The sequence below is a fragment of the Oryx dammah genome, unplaced genomic scaffold, assembly GCF_014754425.2.
Source record: "Oryx dammah isolate SB20612 unplaced genomic scaffold, SCBI_Odam_1.1 HiC_scaffold_1, whole genome shotgun sequence".
NCBI lineage: Eukaryota > Metazoa > Chordata > Mammalia > Artiodactyla > Bovidae > Oryx > Oryx dammah.
The window spans coordinates 36976109-37001481 of NW_024070185.1; the positions used below are offsets into that span (position 1 = coordinate 36976109).

A 25373-nucleotide genomic window follows, 5' to 3' on the forward strand; every position below is an offset into this window, starting at 1 on the left:
GGTGTCTCGGTGCTGCCTACTCACTTCTCAGGGCTTGTGGAGTCCAGGAGCCAAGTCTGCTTCATGTCTGGGTCACCGCCTGCTGCCATGATCCAGCCAAATAGTGTTCTTCTGGAGGTGTCGGCCAGTCAGCACCTACATTCTCTGGCATCTTCTGAGAGATTCCTGCAACCCGAGAGATTTTTGCAGGCACTTCTTTCCTGGTCTTGCTCCTCTGTCAAGAAAACGGGTGCCTAATAAACACATTTCTGCTTTTAAAAAAAAAAAAGAAGAAGAAGAACCTCTCCACAAGGTAGCTTATCAGAGAGGGCGGTGAGGGGCTGTGAAGGACGTGAAGGGCGTGAGGTGCGTGAGGGGCGTGCCTCCGGCTAGTTTCCCAGGTGAGCAATGAGCCAACCTGACGTCAATTCCCCCTATAACTGGTTATATCACACCCCCGCCCCAACCTTGTTACAAAGCCTGCTGCCACGTTCTGCGCTAACCTCCACTGCTCCAGGACCTTGCTTCAGACATGTAAGTCCCTCCACCCATTAATCCACTGATGTTTCTTTGTTTGGTCTTGACTGGGTGAGCACAGATCTGGCAGGCCCGCAAGGTGCAGGCCAACAACTGGTGGAGGGGCCAAGAAACGGAGGAAACGCCTGTGCGCTCCCAGATGCCTGGAAATGAGGGCGGGGAATGGGGACCTGAAAGTTGCAGCTGAAATCCCGGAGTGGCCATCCACTAGTCTGTAGGGTCCTGTGGGGGCTGTTGTTGATGAATGGGGTCCACCAAGAGTGTATAGAGAACTCATAGATACCCAAGACTTTTTGAGAGATACTGGCCGCTATTACAATGGGGAAAATGTGCCCCGCAGCTGTGGGCTGGCTGTTGCTTTTTTTTTTGAATTGGCGTATAGTTGATTTACAATGTTGTGTTAATTTCTGATATACAGCAAAGTGATTCAGTTACACGTACATGTTCTTCTTCATATTCTTATCCATTGTGGTGTATTACAAGATAGTGAATGTATTTCTCTGTCCTATCCAGTAGGTTCTTGTTTATCTATCTTGTATATAGCAGCTTTTATCTGTTAATCTCAAACCCCTAATTTGTCCTTCCCCACTCTTTCTCCTTTGGTAATGTAAGTTTGTTTTCTATGTCTGTAAGTCTGTTTCTGTTTTGTGAATAAGGGTCATTTGTATATTTTAGATCCCACATAAAGTGATATATATGATAATCAGTCTTGCTCTGTCTGACGTGGTTGAATATGATAGTCTGTAAGTTCATTCATGTTGCTGCAAATGGCATTATTTAATTCTTTTTTGTGGCTGAGTAATATTCTTTGTATGTATATGTGTGTGTATAATATATATTACATGTATTTTTTACATTCATCTGTTGATGCACATTTTGGTTGCTACATGTCTTGGCCATTTGTAAATAGTGTTGCTATGAACACTAGGGTACATGTGCTTTTTTGAATTATAGTTTTGTCTAAGTATACGCCCAGAAGTGGGATTGCTGAATCATATGATAATTTCCATTTTTGATTTTCCAGGGAACCTCTATACTGTTTTCCATAATGACTCCACCAGATTACATTCCCACCAATGGTATAGAAGGAGTCCCTTTTCTCCATACACTCTCCAGCATTTGTTACCTGTCAGTTCCCCTATGGGAATCTATGTGGTGGTAATCTCAACACACCACCACCACCTCCACCATCTCCTTGAGAAACCTGCCACCACGTTCTGCTGGCCATCCACTGCTCACAGTGGGATGTTGTTCCAGGACCTCGCTTCAGACAGGTAAGCTGACCAGGGTGAAGTGGTACCTCACTGTAGTTTTGATTTCTATTTCTCTAATAATTAGCAATGGTGAGCATCATTTCATGTGCTTATTGACCACCTGTACGTCTTTGGAGAAATGTCTATTTAGGTCTTCTGCTCATTTTTTTATTGGGTTGTTTGGTTTTTTCATTATTGAGTTGTATGAGCTGTTTGCGTATTTTGGACATCAAGCTATTGTTGATTGCATTGTTTGCAAATATTTTCTCCCAGTCCATAGGTTGTCTTTTCATTTTGTTTATGGTTTTCTTTACTGTGCCAAAGGTTATAAGTTTGATTATGTCCCATTTGGGGTTTTTTTTTTGCTTTTATTTCTATTGCCTCGGGAGACTGGCCAAAGAAAGCATTGCTACAATTTATGTCAGAGATTGTTTTGCCTATGTTCTCTCATAGGAATTTTATAGTGTCCTATCTTATATAGTTAAGTCTTTAAGCCATTTTGAGTTTATTTTTGTATATAGGATAAAGATGTGTTCTCATTTCACTGATTTACATGCAGCTGTCCAGCTTTCCCAACTCCACTTGGTGAAGAGGCTCTTATTCTCCATTGTATATCTTGCCTTTTTTGTCAAAGATTAATCAACCATAGTGTGTGGGTTTATTTGTGTTTTCTATTCTGTCCCATTGATCCATATGTCTGTTTTGTGCAAATACAGTGTTGTTTTGATTACTGTAGCTTTGTGGTATTGTCTGAAATCTGGGAGTGTTATGTCTCCAACATCCTTCTTTTAACTCGTGGTGACTTGGAAATTACGAGTTTTTTTTTTTTTTATGGCTCCATATAAATTTTAGAATCATTTATTCTAGTTTTGTGAAAAATGTCATTGGTAATTTGGTGATTGCATTAAATCTGTAGATTGCTTTGGGTAGTATTGGCCATTGGTTTTTATATTAAAAAAGGCCACAGAGGCTTAGCTAAATAGCTGATACAAAGGTCAACTTGAATACTGATTCTTGTTCCTCTAAAATGAAGCATGTGAATGTGAGTGAATAATATGTACTACTTTCTATTACTATTATTTTTTAAACTGAATAGGCAATTCAGAAACTGAAAGAAAAAAAAAAAAAACCTGAATATGGCCAAGATGAGACTCTCTAGATATTCAAAACTGGTTTCTGCATATGTCTTTAGAGAAAGAAAGTAATCTACTTGGGCCCTCAAGAATTTTAATCCTGAGTTTAAAAAAAAAAAAAAAAGAGGGCTTTTAGGCTCTAGCAGGAAAACTGAGAGATCTGTGTCTATATAGATACACATATGTTTATGTGTATCTTATAAATATGAGATGTCTCTGCCTCCAAATGGCACTATAAAGTTGATGTGGTGACCCAAGGATGAAAGAGCAGATAAAACCAAGGAGGGTCTTGGAATGCAGGAACAGAAAAACCAGGCTGTTATAGTCATTCCCTCCCCCATGTTGTAACTATTAATGGATTTCATGTCCTCCTGAGCAGTATAAGCTGTCTCCCCTCCTACCTCATAGGGAGAAGATGTTTGCCTTACTCTTCCCCACCACCCAGTATATGTGCCTCATCCAATCAGCAAATGACCCACAAGACCCCTATCCCACTCCTTGTACCCTGGGTATAAAAGTGGACTAAGGACCCCTGTTCAACGTCAGTTCTCCCTTGAGCTGGCTCACTGTTCTAAGAGTGTCTCTCACTCTAATAAATTTTATTTCCCTCTCATTCTGTCTCATGTCTGGAAATTCTTTTCCAACCCGCACCCAGACCACAACAGTTTGTTTGTGGATAAGCTCTGCTTAAGTGGCTGAAAAGAAATTAAAAGTTTATATAAATTCTCAGAAATATGAAAGAATTCTAAAAACTATAAAATTCTCAGAAATAAAAAGGAAAAAAAAAGAAAGTGTCCCAAATGCATTTCAGGTTCACATGATCTGGGACATATTTGATGCTGAATCAATACCTGGTATTGAAGCTCCTTAAGCTTATTGGTTTGATGTAATAAAGATGTATCTTTTGAGTCATCAGTGTTAAGTATAATACTTCTGTCGGACCTAAGTTTCCTAGAGGTTAGATAGGACCTTATTATATTTGTTGCAACTCCATCAGCAAAGAAAGTAACTTGATAGGATGAACCTTTAAGTAAGTGAGATAAGAACCTTTAGGTAAACTCTACTGGAGTAATTATGTTTGGGGAATATCTACCAGATTTTGGTAAATTGAAAGTAAACTAAGTTAAATAAAATTCATTGACTATCTGAGTCATTTCAAATGGATAGAATATTGGAACATTAATTGCGGCATGGGTCTAAGTTTATCTACCTTTACTTTCTTAAGAGAGGAAGACTAAAGTGTAGGTTTTCCTATCAGAAAATTCTGGTATGACAAACAGTTCACAAGTACTTGCTTCTTAGTTTTTGCCAGAGATTAAGATTTCTAAAGATTAAGATTAAAATCAGTCATAATTCTAGTTATTGTAAGCAATTTTCTTTATTGATTACATTGCAATCAAAGTATTTAACCTTGCCTTTTTACATCTTTTGTCATTTATAGACAGTTATACTTTGATACTTTTGCAAAAATGTTTCATCTTCAAGAAGATTCATAGGAAGGTCTTTTTGACAAGGACAGGTCTCTGATAAACTTCAGGTCATACCACTGAGCTGGGTAAGAAATTAAAGAATCCTAATGGAAAACCTGATGACTTCAGGTTTTAAAAGATTGATTATTGAGTGAACTGCTGAATATCAGAATAATTTTTATGGTTTTTGTCTGGAATATTACTTGTTTTGAACTCTATTTTCCACATAGAAAGAAGCCCTTCCCCTCAAGTTAGTTATGATTTATAGCAATTTGGTAAACTACTCCTGAGGGTGGAATTGAACCATTTTTCTTTTCTCTCTGCCTGGCCTCTCTGAAAATTGGAGACACCTGATTCTGAGCAGCCTTATCAGGCAAATGGAGAAGACTCTCTCCTGGCAAGTGCAGGAATCTTGATGTTTTCCTGACTTCTAGAGGGAGAAATTCACTGAAGTGGAGCCTGATGGCACAACTTTGCCATGGTTTTCCTGGTCTTGAGAGACCTTTTGGGAATTCTGCCTGAGATTCCTTCTGAGGAGTCCCACCACAGCCTTTGTGGTCAATTGACCAGACTGACTTTGCAAACAAATAAGTCTCGATTTGACTGTGGTTGGTGAAGATGAGGGTAATTTTGGAAAGAAAAATATATTTCAGTGAATATTAAATTGTTTCTGCTAATTGAGGTCTGTATTTATGAGAGTTATTGTGCTAGCTGTTCTTTTGTCCTGATGTTCAGGATGGAGAGGAAATTATCTAGTGAAGCTGTCACAGAGTACAACTACTCATGATGTATCACTGCTTGCTTTTAAGGCTGCTGCTAAAAGCAGATGTACAATGTTTGTGTAATAATTCGGTATAAGTGATAAAATGTGTAGCCTATAAAATGTTTCCCCATTAACATACCTCTGATCCTGTTCAAAATATCCAATCAGTTTTCCCCCAATGTGGATAGCTAGGCAAACAAAAAGGAGGCCTAGCACCAAGGGACATGATCTGGACCCAGGGCAAGCAGCATTCCTCCTTTGAGGGATATATGCTTTGGGGGAAATGATGGAAAAATCTTCATATATGGAGGTATATGGGGTACATTCTGGCAAATATATGGTTAAACTTAAACTTTACTGACCAGAGGGGCCTTTTTTATGTCCTGTCAAACATTCATTATACGTCTGCTCTGGCCATTGTGGAGGAGAATGCATTCGAACGTCAAAGTGGAGTAGCTGTGGTTCTGACATCCAAGGTAACACTAGGTGGCCATTGTAGAGGGTGATTTTGGATGTGCTCCTGTATTACAGAAAACTTGAGTTTTCTGAACTCTATTGCAGACCAGGACAAAAACTACAACCAAGTGTGGTATTATCTCACAGTGCAGGTACTGCTTGTATCTTGCTTAATGGTGAAGGTCTCCTATCTGTTGTGCCTATTAGATGCGTTACATTTCATTCCTAGTGTTAGCAGAAAAAAATTTATTTGAGGACTGAGCCGAATTGCTGTGTCTACAGCGAGATGCCCTTGTCGTCCTCCTCTGGACTTCCATGAAACTGATCTGATTAGTGACTATGTGGGGACTGTTGACCATGGAGGGATTAGACTCCCACCATCTTCTTATCATACATGCCAGTGCATCAGAAGGACGCATGTCAGTAAACATTATTGTATAAATGACTGCCCATAAGCCCCCCTGGGCTATGCTGTGTGGAATGGCCTGGCTTTTGGACACATAAGTCCAACTACTGGGATTAACAAAGTTTTGTCTGGAAAGACCTAACGGAGAAGGGCATGGCAACCCACTCCAGTATTCTTGCCTGGAGAATCCCCATGGACAGAGGAGCCTGGCTGGCTGCAGTCCTTGGGATCTCAAAGAGGCGGACACGACTGAGGGGCTAAGCATAGCCTAATGGGTGCGCACCTAATGGCATGTACCAGAACACAGGGCAGTAGATCTTCTACTGTGACCGTGACCCCTGGCTAAGCCGACAATGCTTGTTTAGAGCTGGGGCCTCCCCCACCATGGGGTTGGCTTTGAGCTTGTGGAAGCCTGGGGTGGCCCTATCTTCCTTATAAACTGGACACGATGCTGCCACCATTGACTCCCTCTCCATTGACTCAAGAAGTGTTTACCTTCAGAATCTGCTCACATCCTGGCAAATGACTGTTCTTAGCATATTGGGTATCTTTCAGTTTATACTTTTGCTGCTGGCGTCTATACTGTATTTGTGATACCTGATTTCAGTGCCCCTCTACATACCTGACCCCAGGTATACTGCAGAAGAGGAATGGACCAAGATTGTAAGGGTTATGCAGGGTATGTAGGAGTGGAGTATATTATCAGGCCACCAAAGATGTCTGTTCTCTTGCTCTCTGTCCATCCCCTGCCTGACTAGTGCCTGCTTCACCCACACTCAACTCACAGGACTGACCTTCCTACATACTTGCTCCAGGCCCAGTGGGTGATTGTTATAACCTTTAAATGGGAAGATCTCCATTATGGAAGAGCTTATAAGTGGGACAGTGAGGGGCATGTCCCTCTGTTAATCTCAACTACCTGGTAACCAGAGAGCCAACCTGATGCCAGCTCCCCTATAACTGGTAACCTCCCCCTCCCCTGGGAGCACAGACTGCTGCCATGTCCTGCCAGCTGTCTGCCTTAAACAGTGGAGTGTCAATTCAGCACCGCAGCTGTAAGATTCCCCACTCTGTTTAAACATTGATGTCTCTGTTGCTGCCTCTGGGCTCTCTCTTTGTTCTTGCAACTGGCAAGCACAGGGTTTGTAGGCCTGTGGGGTGCAGCCCAACATGGCACCATGGGAAAAGGCTAGTTACTTCTTTACTCAGCAAGAAAGGCATATCATTCTCATGCCTGCCTCTGTGCTGTGCTTGGGAGGCTCAGAGTAATAAAATGGAGTATATTATTTCTTGACGGTCCCCTGAGATTATGAAGAAATCAGGAAGAATTTTCAAAAATCAGCCTGCTGTTGTTACACCTTCTCAGTACACACTGATTATTAATTCCCTCCATAGAACCTCTGAGACCAGAGACCTGTTCAATAAGAATTCTGGGGGGAAATGGAATCAGTGACAACTTTAAAGGTTATTTCAAAAAAATTAAGTCTTTGATGAAAAGGGACAAAAGAAAAAAAAGGAAAAAGCTAGAATTTTTGGACGCCTAGTTGTTTGGAATCATAAAACATGGAGAAAACCTGCTTTCAAATAAAATTTGTCAAGTTCACCTCCTTCATGGGAACACTTTAAAAGGCCCAGCAGCACCCCTGTTGGCCATGTCCTCTTTCAGGCCTCAAAGAGGCCCCCCTTTGTGAACTCCTGCCAGTCATTTCTATCACCAATGGTTTCATCCTAATCTGAGCTGTAATTTGATATGTCAGAGTGTGAAGAACAATTAACCACTGGAGTATTGCATAACTTCAGAAGTCCCTTGAGATGAAATGTATGCAAATGATAGTGTCTATTGTTGGTCTGATAACCATTCTTTAATTCCAACTTGAAAGAGGAGAGATTTCCAGACATTGTGATGCATTTGATCCAACAAAATATTCAAACTAACTTTATATCACTTGGGTGGTAATTTATCTTTTCTGCCTGGAGCAGGAAGAGGTTTCAGTGCAGTAGTAATGAATTTATGTCATTTCTCCAAAGTCGGTTTCTTTCAGCTGGAGCATGAACATTCAAAACTGTGCAGCCTTTTAGCATGAGTGGCTCTGGGCATGGATTTGTTCAAAGGATCCTGAGATGAAGGTTGCCATTTCCTCCCAACTAACTGTTGTGGGGGAAACAAGTCACAGTTCATGAGAATGGAAGCAATTTCTTTTATTTATTTATTTATGGCTGTGCTGGGTCTTCACTGCTGTGTGTTGGCTTTCTCCAATTTTGGCGAGCATTGTGGTGCTCAGACTTCTCGTGGTGGTGGTTTCTCTTGTTGTGGAGCAATGGACTCCAGACACACAGGCTTCAGTGTTGCAGCAAGTGGGCTCAGTAGTTGTGGCATGCGGGCTTAGTTGCTTCGCAGGATGTGGAATCTTTCCAGGCCAGGGATCTAACCCATGTCCCCTGCACTGGCAGGCAGATTCTTATCCAATGCACCACCAGGGAAGTCCCCAGAATCCATTTCTAAATGTCAATAATATGCAGTGAGAAGCAGAGGAATAAAAGAGGAGAAAAGGGATGGGAAACAAATGAGTAAGCTAATGAAACATGATGGGGAAGCTAAAGAGAAAGGGAGCACTCCTTATTACATCCCTCTGCTTTTCTCAGATTTGCTTTCCACCACACTGCCTCCCAGAAACAGAGATTCCTCCAAAACCTGCTGAGAAAAGGCGAGAGACTCATGTGGGCCCTGGTGGGATAATGCTTGTTTTATTTGAATAAGAAGGAAACTGTGTTAATAAACGCCTGTGACATTTAATGATGTGCCTTTCATTTTGAACACATCATTGCTCGATATTGAATCCATCCATTTTGATCATAAACACCAGGACCACGGAACTCTTGCTTTCACCCATATATAAATAAATAATAGGGACTTATTTTGCACTCTGTGCAAGAGCAAGGATTGCAACTCCCCTGCCTGCGTTTGCATCTTATGAACCCTGCTCAGCCGCATGGCCTCCCATTCGTCTCTCTGGAAATCCAATTTCCTTCTTGCAGGTTCGTCTGCCAGTTTTCTAATTTTCACATCAAACTGCATATTACTCATTGTCAGCTGGCTGTTCTGGAAGAATCGTTAGAGACTTAAACCCCTTACCAGTATTTGCAGTCCAGCCACAGGCATCACACGTTCCAAAAGAGTGCTACCACCCCCAGAAGGGTCAGAATTTCAAACCTGCATCTCTAGGCCCAGGCCAGGCCCAGTGAGAATAACATTATACTTTCTGAAAGATAAATCCAAATTTTTTAATACAGCAAAATGGTCCCTCCCAGCATATCCAGGAATGTGTGATTCATTTCTCCATCCCCAGCACTTAGCACACAATAGACCAATAAATCGTTGATAAAAAATGAATTAACAGTTAAATGAATGTAACACATATTTCTGCAAGATTACTTAGATATGTTACATATATTACAGATACACCAAATCAAACTTTATTGCTTCTTGCATAAGTTTTTATTTAACCCATTTATGCTAACCAAAAATATTTCTCTATTTTTAAAAGGATGACTAATTATGCTTTAAATGGTAGCCTTAACTGATATAATTAAGTTGGATCCTTAACAGATCAACAGGCACAGATCTTCCCAGATCTGCAGATTCCAAGTCTGTGCATTTGGCTCCAAGGTCCTTCTTTATCCCCACACTTCCAAATTCTCAGGGTGATAGAGTCTTACATACATTTTCTCTTTAGGGCTGGGGATCATCATGGAAAGGGATCTTTTGGGCTGATTGCAGCCAGAGAGTAAAGAGTTTGGGCTAGAAATTCTCCTCTCTGGGGATCTCCAAATGTGAGGCATGACCACCATATTCAGAGGAGGGGCAGGAAGCTGTAGGAACCTACCTGCCTTCTAGAAACCCCATTTGATGGACATTTCCCCAGTTCCTAGAAACTTCCCCCAGAAGGTTCTAGGTGCTCCTCAAGTATAAGCTCTAAAGGGCCAGAGAAAAGGTTGCTTTCTCCTTACAGTTTTCTGGGAGATGAAGTATAAAGGATATGTTTCATTCCTTCATGGAATCAAACCTCAAAACCCTAATGTTCACAAGTGAAGGCAACTCCTGACCCTGAATGCCATACTGGAAGAGAAGAAATAGTGCAAAGGACATTACTGAAATATGGATGGTATGGAGAAGGCGATGGCACCCCACTCCAGTACTCTTGCCTGGAAAATCCCATGGACAGAGGAGCCTGGTGGGCTGCAGTCCATGGGGTTGCTAGGAGTCGGACATGACTGAGCGACTTCACTTTCACTTTTCACTTTCATGCATTGGAGAAGGAAATGGCAACCCACTCCAGTGTTCTTGCCTGGAGAATCCCAGGGACGGGAGAGCCTGGTAGGCTGCCGTCTCTGGGGTCGCACAGAGTCAGACACGACTGAAGCGACTTAGCAGCAGAAGCAGCAGCAGCAGCAGAGTAGATGAAAGTATGGTATCAATATTGTTGTTCAGTCACTAAGTCATGTCCAATCCCATGAACTGCAGCACACCAGGCTTCCCCGTCCTTCACTATCTCCCAGAGTTTCCTCAAACTCATGTCCATTGAGTCAGTGATGCCATCCAACCATCTTGTCCTCTGTTGCCCCCTTCTCTTGCCCTCAATCTTTTCCAGCATCAGGGTCTTTTCTAATGAGTCATCTCTTCACATCAGGTGGCCAAAGCATTGGAGTTTCAGCTTCAGCATCAGTCCTTCCAATGAATATTCAGGGTTGATTTCCTTTAGGATTGACTAGTTTGATCTCCTTGCTGTCTGAAGTACTCTCAAGAGTCTCCTTCAGTACCACAGTTTGAAATGATCGATTCTTCAGCACTCAGCCTTCATTATGGTCCAACTCTCACATGCATACATGCCTACTGGCCAAACCATAGCTTTGACTATATCGACATTTGTTGGCAATCAATATTAACCTGACTAAAATTTAAGTGTACTTGGTTATGAAAAGAAAAAGTCTTAATTCTCAGGAAGCCTACACATGCACATGAAGCATTCAAAAGTACAGAGCTCTGATGTATGTGACAGTCTCAAATGTTTAAGAATATTATATATTATGAATAGAAAACAGAAAATATCAATATATAGAGTGTGAGCACAAATAACACAAATGGTGTAAAATGTTAATAGGTGAATCTTGTAAAAGGTATTTGATAATCTTTGCATTATTCTTGCAACTTTTATATAAATTTGAAATTACTTCTAAGTTAAAAATTTTAAGTAAATATTTTAAGCCCACTAGCATAGATGAAATCAGGCTAGACCCTTTAAATATGACCAAGCCAGAGCCAGAGGGTGGAGATCTTAAAGAGGAAATAAATATTCCACCAAAAGCAAGAGTCTACAGACTTTTTAGGGAGCCAGATACAGTGATAAATACTTGGCCTCTGTGGGCCTAACAGACTCCATCACAACTACTTAACTCTGCCATCATGACGGTAAGGCAGTAACAGGCGACATATAAATAAATGGTCATGACTGTGTTCCAATAACACTTTATTCATAAAAACAGACCGTGGGCTGGATTTGGCCTAGGGACCACAGTTTGCTGACCCTTGAAGCAGAAAACTGGGCGTATGGAATCTGACGTACTCCCATTACACTGGCGTTCCCTGGTGGGAAGCATCCTTGCCAGGCTCCTTGTGGTAGGCTCCACCTTTAACCTCTGCCACTCTGGAGAACCCTCGGCATGGTCCGTTCACAATGACTGACATCAGTAATCTCCACTCCCTTCAGGAGAAATCACAGAGGGAAGCCCTCTTTTCCACAGGTGATCACAAGACAGCTAGGAGAATGCAGACGGTAACCTCCACATTCATGAGGGAGTCAGATAGGAACGTCATTACAAACGCTGGTCTGGACTGCCCCTCCATACACACACTGGAGAAGACTTCTCCTCAAACCACAATCCAAAACTGTACAGTGAATGTTTGGTTTGCTTTAGTTGAAGAAAAATAAGTTTCTACTTCAGTCCATGGTCCTGATCTGCAAATGGTCACGTGACGGGTACCACATCAAGACCTGGAGAACAAGAGCAACACTGAGGGCTGGGGAGAAGGGAGGAGAGAAGATCTTGGAGTGGATACAATTAAGACTCCTTTGGCTCCTGTATCCACCGTCACTGCGTTGTGACCCTGAAGTCCTCCTGCTGGTCCCCTCGGTGCTCTCACAGTTATCTGGCTTCTGCCCCATTTCATTACACTTCCTGTGCTGTATTATAGGTTCCCATGGAGAAGACAATGCACCTGCCCCACCACAAGCTGTCAGAGCCCCCAGTGAGAGACAGGACTTGCTGAAGCTCAGCCAAACCTAGTCACTAACACAGAGCCACTAACCGCCCCCAGACCAGCTGTGTCTCCTGTCCCAGAGCACTTCTTCAGGCTTATGGTGCCTGTCCTGGGCCCCAGGGTCCTGGCTTCTTTAGAAGCAATTTTATTTGGAAGACAATGAACCTCCAGGAAATGCAAAAAAGCAAGCAAACAAACAAGGCAAAAGTCTGGAGCATCTAGTGTGGCTGACTTTGGAGATGAGTAGAAGCAGGGAGGTGGAGGTCAGTCCCCGGGCAGTTCTCTCGGACCAAGTCCCCTCCCCCTTTCTTACCTTTATCTTTCAGATTCCACATAGAATTGACAGAGCACAGATCATGGGCTTGGCAGACACAGAGATGATGAGGACAGAGAGAGCCCTACTCCATGGAGCTGACCTCTGGTATGGAGTCCAAACAGTAAATGGGCAATTACATTAAAGCAAGCAGTGGTTCTCAAACTAAATGAGCACTGGGATAACCTGGAGGCTTGTGAAAGCACAGATTTCAGCATCCCACCTCAGAGGTTTTTGTTTCAATGAGTGTGGGAAGGGAGGCCTGAAATTCTGCATTTCTAACAAATATTCAGATTAGGCTGATGCTGCCCGAGGGCTAGATTCTAAGGACGATCGTGTTATAGTGTGATTAGTGTCAGGAAGGTGAAAGCATAGGGTGTGATAGTAGAATGTAAGTGGGGGGTTGGGGAGAATCCTGCCCAGACTCAGGTTAGGAAAGGCTTAAGCAGGAATAAGCCAGGGGAGATGAATTCCAGGCAGAGAGAAAAGCATATGCAAAGGAATGAGAGCAAGACAGGGGTGGGGTACAATTAATTTAATATGGCTGTAATTCAGACCAAGAGGGGCTCTGGTGAGAACAGTACTAAGGAAGCAGTATCTTCTTCTATTAGAATTTACCAAAATATCTGGTGGAAGGATGCTGTAAAAATAGGAAAAGCAAATGTGCATTTCTCTATGAGCCTAGAGGTCTCTTCTGCAAAAAAATAAAAATAACAAATCAGAAACCTTAGACTATGGGGATGGTGCTTTCTTCACTCCTGAGATTCAGAATGTGGTACTAATTCTCCTCCCTTTGAAAATAAGCCAGACTAGCTTCTCAATTTTAATAGAATCTGATGCTATGTGATTTTTGAGGTTGGACCATAAAAAGAATAGCTTTTTGGCGGGATTTCTCTTTCTCTTGAATCACTCTAAGGAAAGCCAGCTGCCATGCTGTAAGGACACTCAAACATCTTGTGAAGAGGCCTCCAAGGGGGATAAACTGAGGCCTCTCACCAACAACCAGCCCCAACTTGCTAGGCATGAGTAATAACCTTAGATGTGACTCTCCAGCTCCAGTCAAACCTTCAGATGATAGTGGCCCTGGCTAACAGCTTGATGGCAATTTCATGAGTGAGCCAAGTCAGAAAATACTCCCACATTCCTGACCCATATTACTGTGAAGATAACAAATGTTTACTGCTGTATTAAGTCATTGATGTTTGTTTTGTTCTTGTTCAGTCACTCAGTCGTGTCTGACTCTTTGTGACCCCAGGCTTCCCTGTCCTTCACTGCCTCCTGAAGTTTGCTCAAACCTTATTTGAGCTATTGAATCATGCCTATTGAATCAGTGATGCCATCCAACCATCTCATCCTCTGTCACCCCCTTCTTCTCCTCCTGCCTTCTATCTTTCCCAGCATCAGAGTCTTTTTCAAGGAGTCAGCTCTTCACACCAGGTGGCCAAAGTACTAGAGCTTCGGCTTCAGCATCAGTCCTTCTAATGAATATTCAAGGTTGATTTCCTTTAGGATAGACTGGTTTGATCTCCTTGCTGTCCAAGGGACTCCCCTGAGCCCTCTCCAACAATAGGGTTCAAAAGCATCAATTCTTCAGCACCCATCATTTTTTATGGTCCAACTCTCACATCCATTCTTGACTGGAAAAACCATAGCTTTGACTATACGGAACTTTGTCAGCAAAGTGATGTCTTTTTAATATTACTGTCTAGGTTTGTTACAGCTTTTCTTCCAAGGAGCAAGTGTCTTTTAATGTCATGGCTGCAGTCACCATCTGCAGTGATTTCGGAGCCCAAGAAAATAAAGTCTATCACTCTTTCCATTGTTTCCCCTTCTGTTTGTCATGAAGTGATGGAACTGGATGCTATGATCTTAAAATTTTTTGAATGCTGAGTTTTAAGCCAACTTTTTCCATTCTCTTCTTTCACTTTTTCTCTGATCCAGCAGATGTTGGCATTTTATCTCTGGCTCCTATGCCTTTTCTAAATCCAGCCTGTACATATATAAGTTCTCAGTTCACGTACATTTGAAGCCTAGCTTGAAGAATTTTGAGCATTACCTTGCTAGAATGAGATGAGTGCAAATGTGTGGTAGTTTGAACGTTCTTTGGCATGGCCCTACTTTGGGATTAGAATGAAAACTGACCATTTCCAGTCTTCTGACCACTGCTGAGTTTTCCCAATTTGCTGGCATACTGAGTGCAGCACTTTAACAGCATCATCTTTTAGGATTTGAAATAGCTCAGCTTGGATTCTATCACCTCCACTAGCTTTGTTCATAATAATGCTTCCTAAGGCCCACTTGACTTCACACCCCAGGATGTATGACTCTAGGTGAGTGATCACACTGTTGTGGTTATCCAGGTCATTAAGGCCTTTTTTGTACAGTCCTTCTGTGTATTCTTGCTTCTCCATCTTCCCTATTGAACGCTATGGGGAAAATTATAAATAGCTAGAGATTAGAAAAGGAAATGGTAACCCACTCCAGTATTCAGCTGGGGAATCCAATGGACAGAGGAGGCTAGCAAGCTACAGTCCATGAGGTTGCAAAGGGCTGGACCTGATTTAGCTACTGAGCGTAAGCATTAAGAGATATTAAAGAAAATCTAAATAAATGGAGAGAACTATACCACATTCATAAATGTGAAGACAGTATTGTCAAGATGTTGATCCTCCTTAGGTTGGTCTATAAATTTTATACAGTTCCAGTCACAAACCCTAAAAGATTTTCCTTGGAGCTTGACAAGCTAATTGTAACATTTATAAGGAAGAATATGGCCCAAGAGTTATCAGAACCTTTCTAGAATAAAAAGCCAAAGAAAAAAGTTTTGCACTAGCAGATATTAAGACTGAATGAGTACCTGGCTTAAAGCCAGTTTAATTTGCATGGTCTCAATTCTTCTGCCAAGAATTCCAAGCTCCTGCCATAGGATGTGAATCTTGAAAGATCTAGCTTTGGTTGCTGGAGGCAACCATTTCATAACTCTGAGAAGAGAAGCTGGTTGAGAATGCCCTCTACAGGGGAGAATGTGAGCCCAAAGGTGAGGAAAGAGAAATTTAGAACTGCTCCTAAAGCGAGGTCTACCTCTAAGCTTTCAGTTATATAAACAACAAACGGAAAATTTCTCTTGGCTTTAAACAAGTTTGTATAGTTTTCCAGTAGTTGAAACAAGATTCTGACTGATATTCACCCACTTGTCAAACAACCTGAAATGCCATCATTAAGGATTCATTTAATGCATCTACTTCTTCACACTTTCATCCAGTGCAGTTTTGGATGAAAGTTAGTTTTCTGATTCTACTGTCTGGGGGTCAAATCTGGCTCATTGTCTGTCTTTGTAAATAAAGTTTTATTGGAACACAGCCATGCTCATTCATTTACATATGACCATGGCTGCTTTCCTGGAGAAGGAAATGGCAATCCGCTCCAGTACTATTGCCTAGAAAATGTCATGGACAGAGGAGCCTGGTAGGCTACAGTCCATGGGGTCACAAAGAGTCGGACACAACTGAGTGACTTCACTTTCACTTTCATGGCTACTTTGGGGCTTCCCTGGTAGCTCTGCTGGTAAAGAATCCTCCTGCAATGCAGGAGACCCCCATTTGATTCCTGAGCCGGGAAGGTCCCTTCAAGAAGGGATAGGCTACCCACTCCAGTATTCTTGGGTTTCTCTGTTGGTTCAGATGGTAAAGAATCCGCCTGCAATGTGGGAGACTTGGTTTCGATCCCTAGGTTGGGAAGATCCCCTGGAGGAGGGCATGGCATCAGTAGTCTTGCTTGGAGAATCCCCATGGACAGAGGAGCCTGGTGGGCTACAGTCCATGGCGTCACAAAAAGTCAGACAAGACTGAACCCAGCACAGCCATAGCTGGTTTTGTGCTGAAAAATGGCAGACTTGGGCAGTTATGACAGAGATTATATGGCTAAAATATTTACTATCTGGCCCTTCATAGAAATATGTGTATACCCTAGTCTCTCTGATGTCCTGCTCAATACAGGGTTTTAGAGTTGTCTTGCCTATTGAAATTTAGCCTGCCCAGTCCTGCATTTTGAAGAGCTAGAGGACTATATGATATGGAAAAAATTAGTTCCTGAGGGTGACTATTGAAACATCTCTTGTAATCTTTTAAAATGAATGCCCAGTAGTGTGGGCTAATTCAACAACCGTCTGTCCTTTCAGGTTGGATTTCTTTAGAGAAAAGTCTCTGAACTGTGTCCCTGGATCCCCACTCATTCCCTGCTGCCTGCCTACTCCCACCCCAATCTATTCCTAATTAGCTGCCACTGCTCATTTTCCTTGAATCTAATGACTCTGGGGCAGGAAGGGTCACTAACAGGATAGAGAGAGCAATTTGTCAGCCTTCCTATCTATCCCTTGGGGACTTGCCCAGAGCTGGGGAGAAGACTGCTCAGCACAAAATATGACTCAGGAATGACCAGATGAGCTTCAAGATCAAACATCCTATCCTGTTTGTCTGATGAGACTGGGGTGCACAGATCAGTTCATGTCCCCAGTATATGGATGGCAGGAACTGGTGAAAAACCCGTGGTTGAAGATCTTCCTTTCTTTCTCCAAAGCGTAATCAGCCATGCACCCCCAGGCACCTCTCCCTTTCCCAGCATTCAGTACTGGCTTTAAAATCTGACAATATGAGATTTCATGTGGTCAAGATGAGTTTTTATGCACAGGAAAGGATATTCAGGAGTTACTTTATACACACACACACACACACACATCATTAAGTTTATTCAACTTAATTAAACCTAATTCTTCCTTAGGCTTTAACATTAAACTTACAAGCATCATTATTTTATACATAATCTTAGCAACCCTGGGAAGCACTTTTAGGAGACTTTGGCTAAACCTGGATCCATTTACAAACTTATTTGAGCATTAAACATTTTAAATAGTATTTATAAATTTAATATATTCTATTTTGTTATTTTTATTTTTGTTAACTCTGCACATGGTATCACAAATAATACAAAAAGGCTTATAATAATTTAAAAAGATAGCTTCCTTGCCCTACTGCTCCCTCTCTGCTTTTCCAAAGGCAGCTACTCTTGACCTTTTCAGCCATTCTTTTGGAATACACACTTCTCCACATTTCTAAATAATATGCATCTCCTGGTAACTTTTGGCAGCTCAATGTGACTCATTTCTCCTGACCTGTAATAAATGAGGAGGATTGCACTCTCTCTTGCCACCATTCTCTTTGTTTCTCCAGACCGCTGTCTAATTACAGTTATATCAAGATTTTTGGTTGAGGCAAGTCTCAGTGGTCATAGTATTTGTCTATATAAATGTTATTCTAAGCTAAGCACTGTATGGCACTATGATTCTTATTTCTTATTTTGTTTTCTTTAAGTTAGCAATTGCTTGCTTTTTTTAATATAAAAGTTTGCCTAGAGTTTTGTTTGGTACACTCTGCTAATTTGTCCCATAATTTTCACAAATCTCGCAGTACAGTATTTCATAAATTTTATCGTGCCAGGATCTAACACTGCTGGTTTTTTTCCCTGTGGAAACTGCCCTTCAGCAGAAATTCATCCTCCTTCTACCTGGACTGGTCCAGGCCTTCCATATATTGTCACCTGTGACTTCTCTTTAATGTCATCTAATGAATTCCCTTTGTCTTCTCATGAGTGAGATCCCTGTTTCCTGGATCTCATGTCTCCCTCCTTCTTGGTTTATGCCCGTTCTGTTGAATCATATCATTAGTAGTTCAGCTGATTGAGAAAGACAGTATGATGGCTGGTGATGCAGTGATGACAATCTGTCTACATCTGGAGTCTTACTGCTATAATCTCGATGTAGTCTCTACCTGGGACTCCCTGACACCTCCCTTCACTACTGTCTTGGAGATGACCTCCACCTGCATCCATGTGCTGCACCCCAGTTTCCTTATCCCTGTATAATTTACATAACATTTTAGAATTATCTCCTCCTATTAAAATCCTGTTGTTGTCCAGTCACTAAGTCATGTCTGACTTTTTGCGACCCCATGGACTACAGTATGCGAGGTTTCCCTGTCATTCATCATCTCCTGAAGTTTGCTCAAACTCATGGCCATTGAGTCAGTGACATCATCCAACCATCTCATCCTCTGTTGCTCCTTCTTTTCATGCTCTCAATTTTTCTCAGCATCAGAGTCTTTTCCCATGAGTCAGCTCTTCACATCAAGTGGCCAAAGTATTGGAGCTTCAATTTCAGCATTAGCACTTCCAATGAATATTCAGGGTTGATCTCCCTTAAGATTGACTGGTTTGATCTCCTTGTTGTCCAAGGGACTCTCAAGAGTCTTCTCCTGCACCACAGTTCAAAAGCATCAATTCTTCAGTGCTCGGAGGAGCCTGGTGGGCTGCAGTCCATGGGGTTGCGAAGAGTCGGACATGACTGAGCGACTTCACTTTCACTTTTCACTTTCATGCATTGGAGAAGGAAATGGCAACTCACTCTAGTATTCTTGCCTGGAGAATCCCAGGGACAGGGGAGCCTGGTCGGCTGCCGTCTATGGGGTCGTACAGAGTCAGACACGACTGAAGCAACTTAGCAGCAGCAGCAGCAGCCTTCTTTAAGGTCCAACTCTCATGTCTGTACATGACTGTTGGAAAAAACATAGCTTTGACTATATGGACCTTTGTCAGCAAAGTGATGTTTCTGCTTTTTAATATGCTCTCTAGGTTTGTCACAGCTTTTCTTCTAAGAATCAAGCATCTTTTAATTTCATGGCTGCAGTAACCTGGCTCCAAAATCACTGTGGAGTCCAAGAAAATGAAGTCTGTCACTGTTTTCATTTTTTCCCCATCTGTTTGCCATGAAGTGATAGGACTGGATTCCATGATCTTAGTTTTTTGAACGTCAAGTTTTATTTTTTTGTTTTGTTTTGTTTTTGCTTAACCATAACTACTTTAATAATTTTACCGTTTTTTAGCCTGAGGGCTCACTCAGATCTCATTCAATGGACTCCACAAAAAAGATCTTCACAACACTTTCATTACACAGAGTCAACAAAGCATTTTTAACAAAGAAGTCAGAGAAGAGGCAAAAAATAAACATCCAGGCTAACAAATACATGAAAAGATGCTCAACATCACTCACCATCAGAGAACTGCAAATCAAAACCACAATGAGGTACCATCTCATGCTGGTCAGAATGGCTACCATGAAAAACTCTACCAACAATAAATGCTGGAGAGGGTGTGGAGAAAAGGGAACCCTCTTACACTGTTGGTGGGAATGCAAACCAGTACAGCCACCATGGAGAAGACTGTGCAGATTCCCTAAAAAACTGGAAATAGAACTGCCATATGCCCCAGCAATCCCACTGCTGGGCATACACACCAAGGAATCGAAAATGGAAAGAGACACGTGTACCCCAATGTTCATCACAGCACTGTTTTCAATAGCTAGGACATTGAAGCAACCTAGAGGTCCATCGGCAGAGGAATGGATAAGGAAGCTGTGATACATATACACAATGGCATATTCAGTTCAGTTCAGTTCAGTCTCTCAGTTGTGTCTGACTCTTTGCGATCCCATGAATTGCAGCACGCCAGGCCTCCCTGTCCATCACTAACTCCCGGAGGTCACTCAAACTCAAGTCCATTGAGTCAGTGATGCCATCCAGCCATCTCATCCTCTGTCATCCCCTTTCCTCCTGCCCCCAATCCCTCCCAGCATCAGGGTCTTTTCCAATGAGTCAACTCTTCACATGAGGTGGCCAAACTATTGGAGTTTCAGCTTCAACATCAGTCCTTCCAATGAACACCCAGGACTGATCTCCTTTAGGATGGACTGGTTGGATCTCCTTGCAGTCCAAGGGACTCTCAAGAGTCTTCTCCAACACCACAGTTCAAAAGCATCAATTTTTTGGCGCTCAGCTTTCTTCACAGTCCAACTCTCACATCCATACATGACCACTGGAAAAACCATAGCCTTGACTAGACGGACCTTTGTTGGCAAAGTAATGTCTCTGCATTTCAATATGCTGTCTAGGTTGGTCATAACTCTCCTTCCAAGGACTAGGCATCTTTTAATTTCATGGCTGCAGTCACCATCTGCAGTGATTTTGGAGCCCAAAAAATAAAGTCAGCCCCTGTTTCCACTCTTTCCCCATCTATTTCCCATGAAGTGATGGGACCAGATACCATGATCTTAGTTTCTGAATGTTGAGCTTTAAGCCAACTTTTTCACTCTCCTCTTTCACTTTCATCAAGAGGCTCATTAGTTCTTCTTCACTTTCTGCAATAAGGGTGGTGTCATCTGCATATCTGAGGTGATTGATATTTTTCCCAGCAATCTTGATTCCAGCTTGTGCTTCCTCCAGCCCAGCATTTCTCATTATGTACTCTGCATATAAGTTCAATAAGTAGGGTGACAATATACAGCCTTGACGTACTCCTTTTCCTATTTGGAACCAGTCTGTTGTTCCATGTCCAGTTCTAACTGTTGCTTCCTAACCTGCATATAGGTTTCTCAAGAGGCAGATCAGGTGGTCTGGTATTCCCATCTCTTTCAGAATTTTCCACAGTTTATTGTGATCCACACAGTCAAAGGCTTTGGCATAGTCAATAAAGCAGAAATAGATGTTTTTCTGAAACTCTCTTGCTTTTTCCATGATCCAGTGGATGTTGGCAATTTGATCTCTGGTTCCTCTGCCTTTTCTAAAACCAGCTTGAACATCAGGGAGTTCACAGTTCATGTATTGCTGAAGCCTGGCTTAGAGAATTTTGAGCATTACTTTACTAACTTGTGGGATGAGTGCAATTGTGGAGCAGTTTGAGCATTCTTTGGCATTGCCTTTCTTTGGGATTGGTATGAAAACACCTTTTCCAGTCCTGTGGCCACTGCTGAGTTTTTCCAATTTGCTGGCATATTGAGTGCAGCACTTTCACAGCATCATCTTTCAGGATTTGAAATAGCTCAACTGGAATTCCATCACCTCCACTAGCTTTGTTCATAGTGATGCTTTCTAAGGCCCACTTGACTTCACATTCCAGGATGTCTGGCTCTAGGTGAGTCATCACACCATCATGATTATCTGGGTCATGAAGATCTTTTTTATACAGTTCTCCTGTTACTCTTGCCACCTCTTCTTAATATCTTCTGCTTCTGTTAGGTCCATACCATTTCTGTGCTTTATCTAGCCCATCTTTGCATGAAATATTCCCTTGATATCTCTAATTTTCTTGAAGAGATCTCTAGTCTTTCCCATTCTGTTGTTTTCCTCTATTTCTTTTTTTTTTTAATTCTTTTAAAGTATTTTATGGCTATAATTTTTTCTTTAAGCAAAATTTATTGATGTATTTGTTTTTCCTATTTTTTTTTTTAAATTTTACTTTACAATTCTGTATTGGTTTTGCCATACATTGACATGAATCCACCACGGGTGTACATGCGTCCCCAAACATGAGCCCCCCTCCCACCCCCCTCCCCACAACATCTCTCTGGGTCATCCCCGTGTACCAGCCCCAAGCATGCCATATCCTGCATCAGACATAGACTGGCGATTGCATTGATCGCTGAGGAAGGCTTTCTTATCTCTCCTTGCTATTCTTTGGAACTCTGCATTCAGATGCTTATATCTTTCCTTTTCTCTTCTGCTTTTTGCTTCTCCTGTTTTCACAGCTATTTGTAAGTCCTCCTCAGATAGCCATTTTGATTTTTTGCATTTCTTTTCCATGGGGATGGTCTTGATCCCTGTCTCCTGTGCAATGTCACGAACCTCCGTCCATAGTTCATCAGGCACTCTGTCAATCAGATCTATTCCCTTAAATCTATTTCACACTTCCACTGTATAATCATAAGGGATTTGATTTAGGTCATACCTGAATGGTCTAGTGGTTTTCCCTACTTTCTTCAATTTAAGTCTGAATTTGGCAATATGGAGTTCATGATCTGAGCCACAGTCAGCTCCTGGTCTTGTTTTTGCTGACTTATAGAGCTTCTCTATCTTTGGCTGCAAAGAATATAATCAATCTGATTTTGGTGTTGACCATCTGGTGATGTCCATGTGTAGAGTCTTCTCTTGTGTTGTTGGAAGAGGGTATTTGCTATGACCAGTGCGTTCTCTTGGCAAAACTCTATTAGTTTTTGCTCTGCTTCATTCCGTACTCCAAGGCCAAATATGCCTGTTACTCCAGGTGTTTCTTGACTTCCTACTTTTGCATTCCAGTCCCCTCATGGGTCCATAGTTCAGTATTACAAATGCCAAAACTATCATCACACAGATAGCTCTTCGCTTTGGACTAGGAACTTTAAGCCTCTGGTTCTCTGATACAACTTCATCCAGTTGCCGCTTCAGTGAACCATTCTTTTTCTTCAGCTTCTCACTCTCCAAAAGGGCTGTCTTTAACCTTGCCTCTAAGCCTAGCATGTATTCTTTCTTCTTCTTGCGGGACTGACAAGCTGACTCGATTTTTAATCTTTCGTTGCTGTCTCCTTAGCACAGCAATATCGGAACCCACATTTTTCATCGTACTTTGTAGGACAGGTTTAGTCATAGAAAGTTTCCCATTTGCTGGGCTGTTTGCCACAGGGGCTGGTACCACATTCACCACGTGATTAGGTAGCTGCGTGGTTCCCCCAGCAATAGCAAGGACTGGTTGAGGAGAGGGCAGAACTCCAGGTGCCTGGAGCTGAACCACGGTAGGCTGAGAGAGCACCATGATCTGACCTTTAGTGGGTGCAGGATGTATACTGATAATTGGTTGCTGCTTTGCCAATGGCATAAGTGTTGGTAGTGTCTGAATAATGATGGTTTTTGCTGGAACGCTGGGGTTTGTTTGAGTCTTGGGTGCTGCTAGAAGTAATAAAGGCTTGGGCTGAATTGAAGGTTTCGAATTTATTTGAATTTTTTTCTTTGTAGTCAGTCCATTTTCAGTTTTGCTCTTAGGACCAATGATGGGCTTGTCTTCCTTCAGCGGCTCTGCTGAGGAGGGGTTACTAGAGCTTTCACCATATAAGGAAAGAGGAGACATCTGAGAAGTAGAAGACAAATCCAACTCCTCAGGAACATGCTGAGTTGATGAGTAAGAGTCCACTGATTGAGATGAGATTGAACAACTTGAGGAGGCTGGCAAATTGGCAGAGGTTCTGTCTTAATATATAAGTTTCATTTGCTGCATTCAATTGCACGTCATCAGTGTCTGTGAAATAGCCAAGTTCAGCAAACAGGGCAGAATCCCAGTCTTCATCCGGCCGGTGAGGGAGTCCCGGACTAAAAGGTGACTCCATGGTGCCAGCAACGCCAGCCGGCTCCCCCAAAACACACGTTCCCCTGCCCAGTAACTCGGTGACTCTGAATGTCAAGTTTTAAGCCGGTTGTTTCACTCTCTTCTTTCACCTTTATCAAGAGGCTCTTTAGTTTTCTTGGTTTTCCACCATTAGGGTAATATCATCTACATAATCATTATTAAATGTTCCACATTCTAACATAGAGCTGAGTGACCTGCTTTCTCATCCTAAAAGAAGTAAAAATATAGGAACTCAAAATTCCCAGTTATTTCTCAATAGGGTGGACTAATTCCCTTGTTTTGATAATGTACACCCTCCACTAGCTTCCTGAGCATGTGTGCATGAAAGCTTAATGTTTTGATACTTCTGTTCCTGAAAATACTATTTTTCTACCCTTACATCTAATTGTGGTTTGTATGGGTAGGAAGGTATAGGTTGGAAATTATTTCGCTCCAAATTTTGAAGTCATTGTTGAGGTGTCTTGTAGTTCCTACTTTATGGTTTTTGCAAACTTTCATCCCATTTCAAATATTAATTCTAGGAACTTTATTTCTTCCTAGCAGCTACCTATCTCCACAATTGAGTTGTGATATTCTACAATGCTGTGGCTTGATGTGTATTATTTTCAAGTATCATGCTGGGAACCTGATGAGTTCTTTTAATAGAACTGTCTTACAGATCTGGAAATTTTTCTTAATTATTTCTTTGATTAACTCAGTTAAGCTTTTACACTTTATTTCCATTTTTCTCTTTCTAGAACTCCCATTATTTGAATGTTTCTTGCCCCAAATTTGCCCCTTATTATTTTCCTATCTTCTTCCATCTCTATCATTTTGCTTATTAACTGGAGGAATTCATCTATTTCCTAATTCTTTGGTTTTCTTTCACTTGTGCTGTCACGTTTTTCATTTCCAAGAGCTTTATTTCGTTCCCTGATTGTTACTCTTATCCCACCTTGTTCTTCTTTCATGGCTGCAATATCTGTGCTTATTTCTGATTATTATGTAAGTTTCCTTCCCCTGCTCCTACTCACTAGTTTGTCAGTTTTGATCTCTGTCTTCCGTGTTAAAGCATTTTCTCAGATGTCTGGCAAACCTTGTTTCTCTGCTCATGTGTAAAGTGAATAAAAGAGAAAACTGGAAGTCCTGAGGATATGGGTGGGGTCTGTCAACTTTGAGCTTCACTTAGATGGTTCTAGCTGGGCTGTTAATGAGGAATCTCTGATGCTGCTGTCTCTAGGGGTCTTTCCTCTGGAATTTGTGTGATTTCCCAGTTTCCTGACTGATAGATAGAGGCTTAGTGCTCATTGGTTCTTGGAAGTGAATGGGAAAGACTGGGATGAGGGCTGGGGAAGTAGTGATGTTGTGAGGGTCTTAGCACTCAGCATGCCACACACATATATTCATTTCCTCTCCTTTCTTCATCACAGTGCTCATACTGTCACTTAAGGCTTGGTGTCCTCCAGCCTGGAGACCCTCTGATTCTGCTCGGAGAAGAAACCTCCACATTTAT

The 25373-nt window shown here is 41.9% G+C and overlaps 1 protein-coding gene across 1 annotated transcript; it reads right to left on the reverse strand.

The window, feature by feature from the left end:
* Positions 1-477: 477 nt before the first annotated feature.
* LOC120867976 (cyclic AMP-dependent transcription factor ATF-6 alpha-like) lies at positions 478-24831 on the reverse strand. The gene is given in 5 exon segments (XM_040250156.1): positions 478-659; positions 22788-23041; positions 23043-23705; positions 23707-23923; positions 24816-24831. Coding segments are annotated over 5 exon segments (1332 nt in total).
* Between the last annotated feature and the right edge of the window lie 542 nt (positions 24832-25373).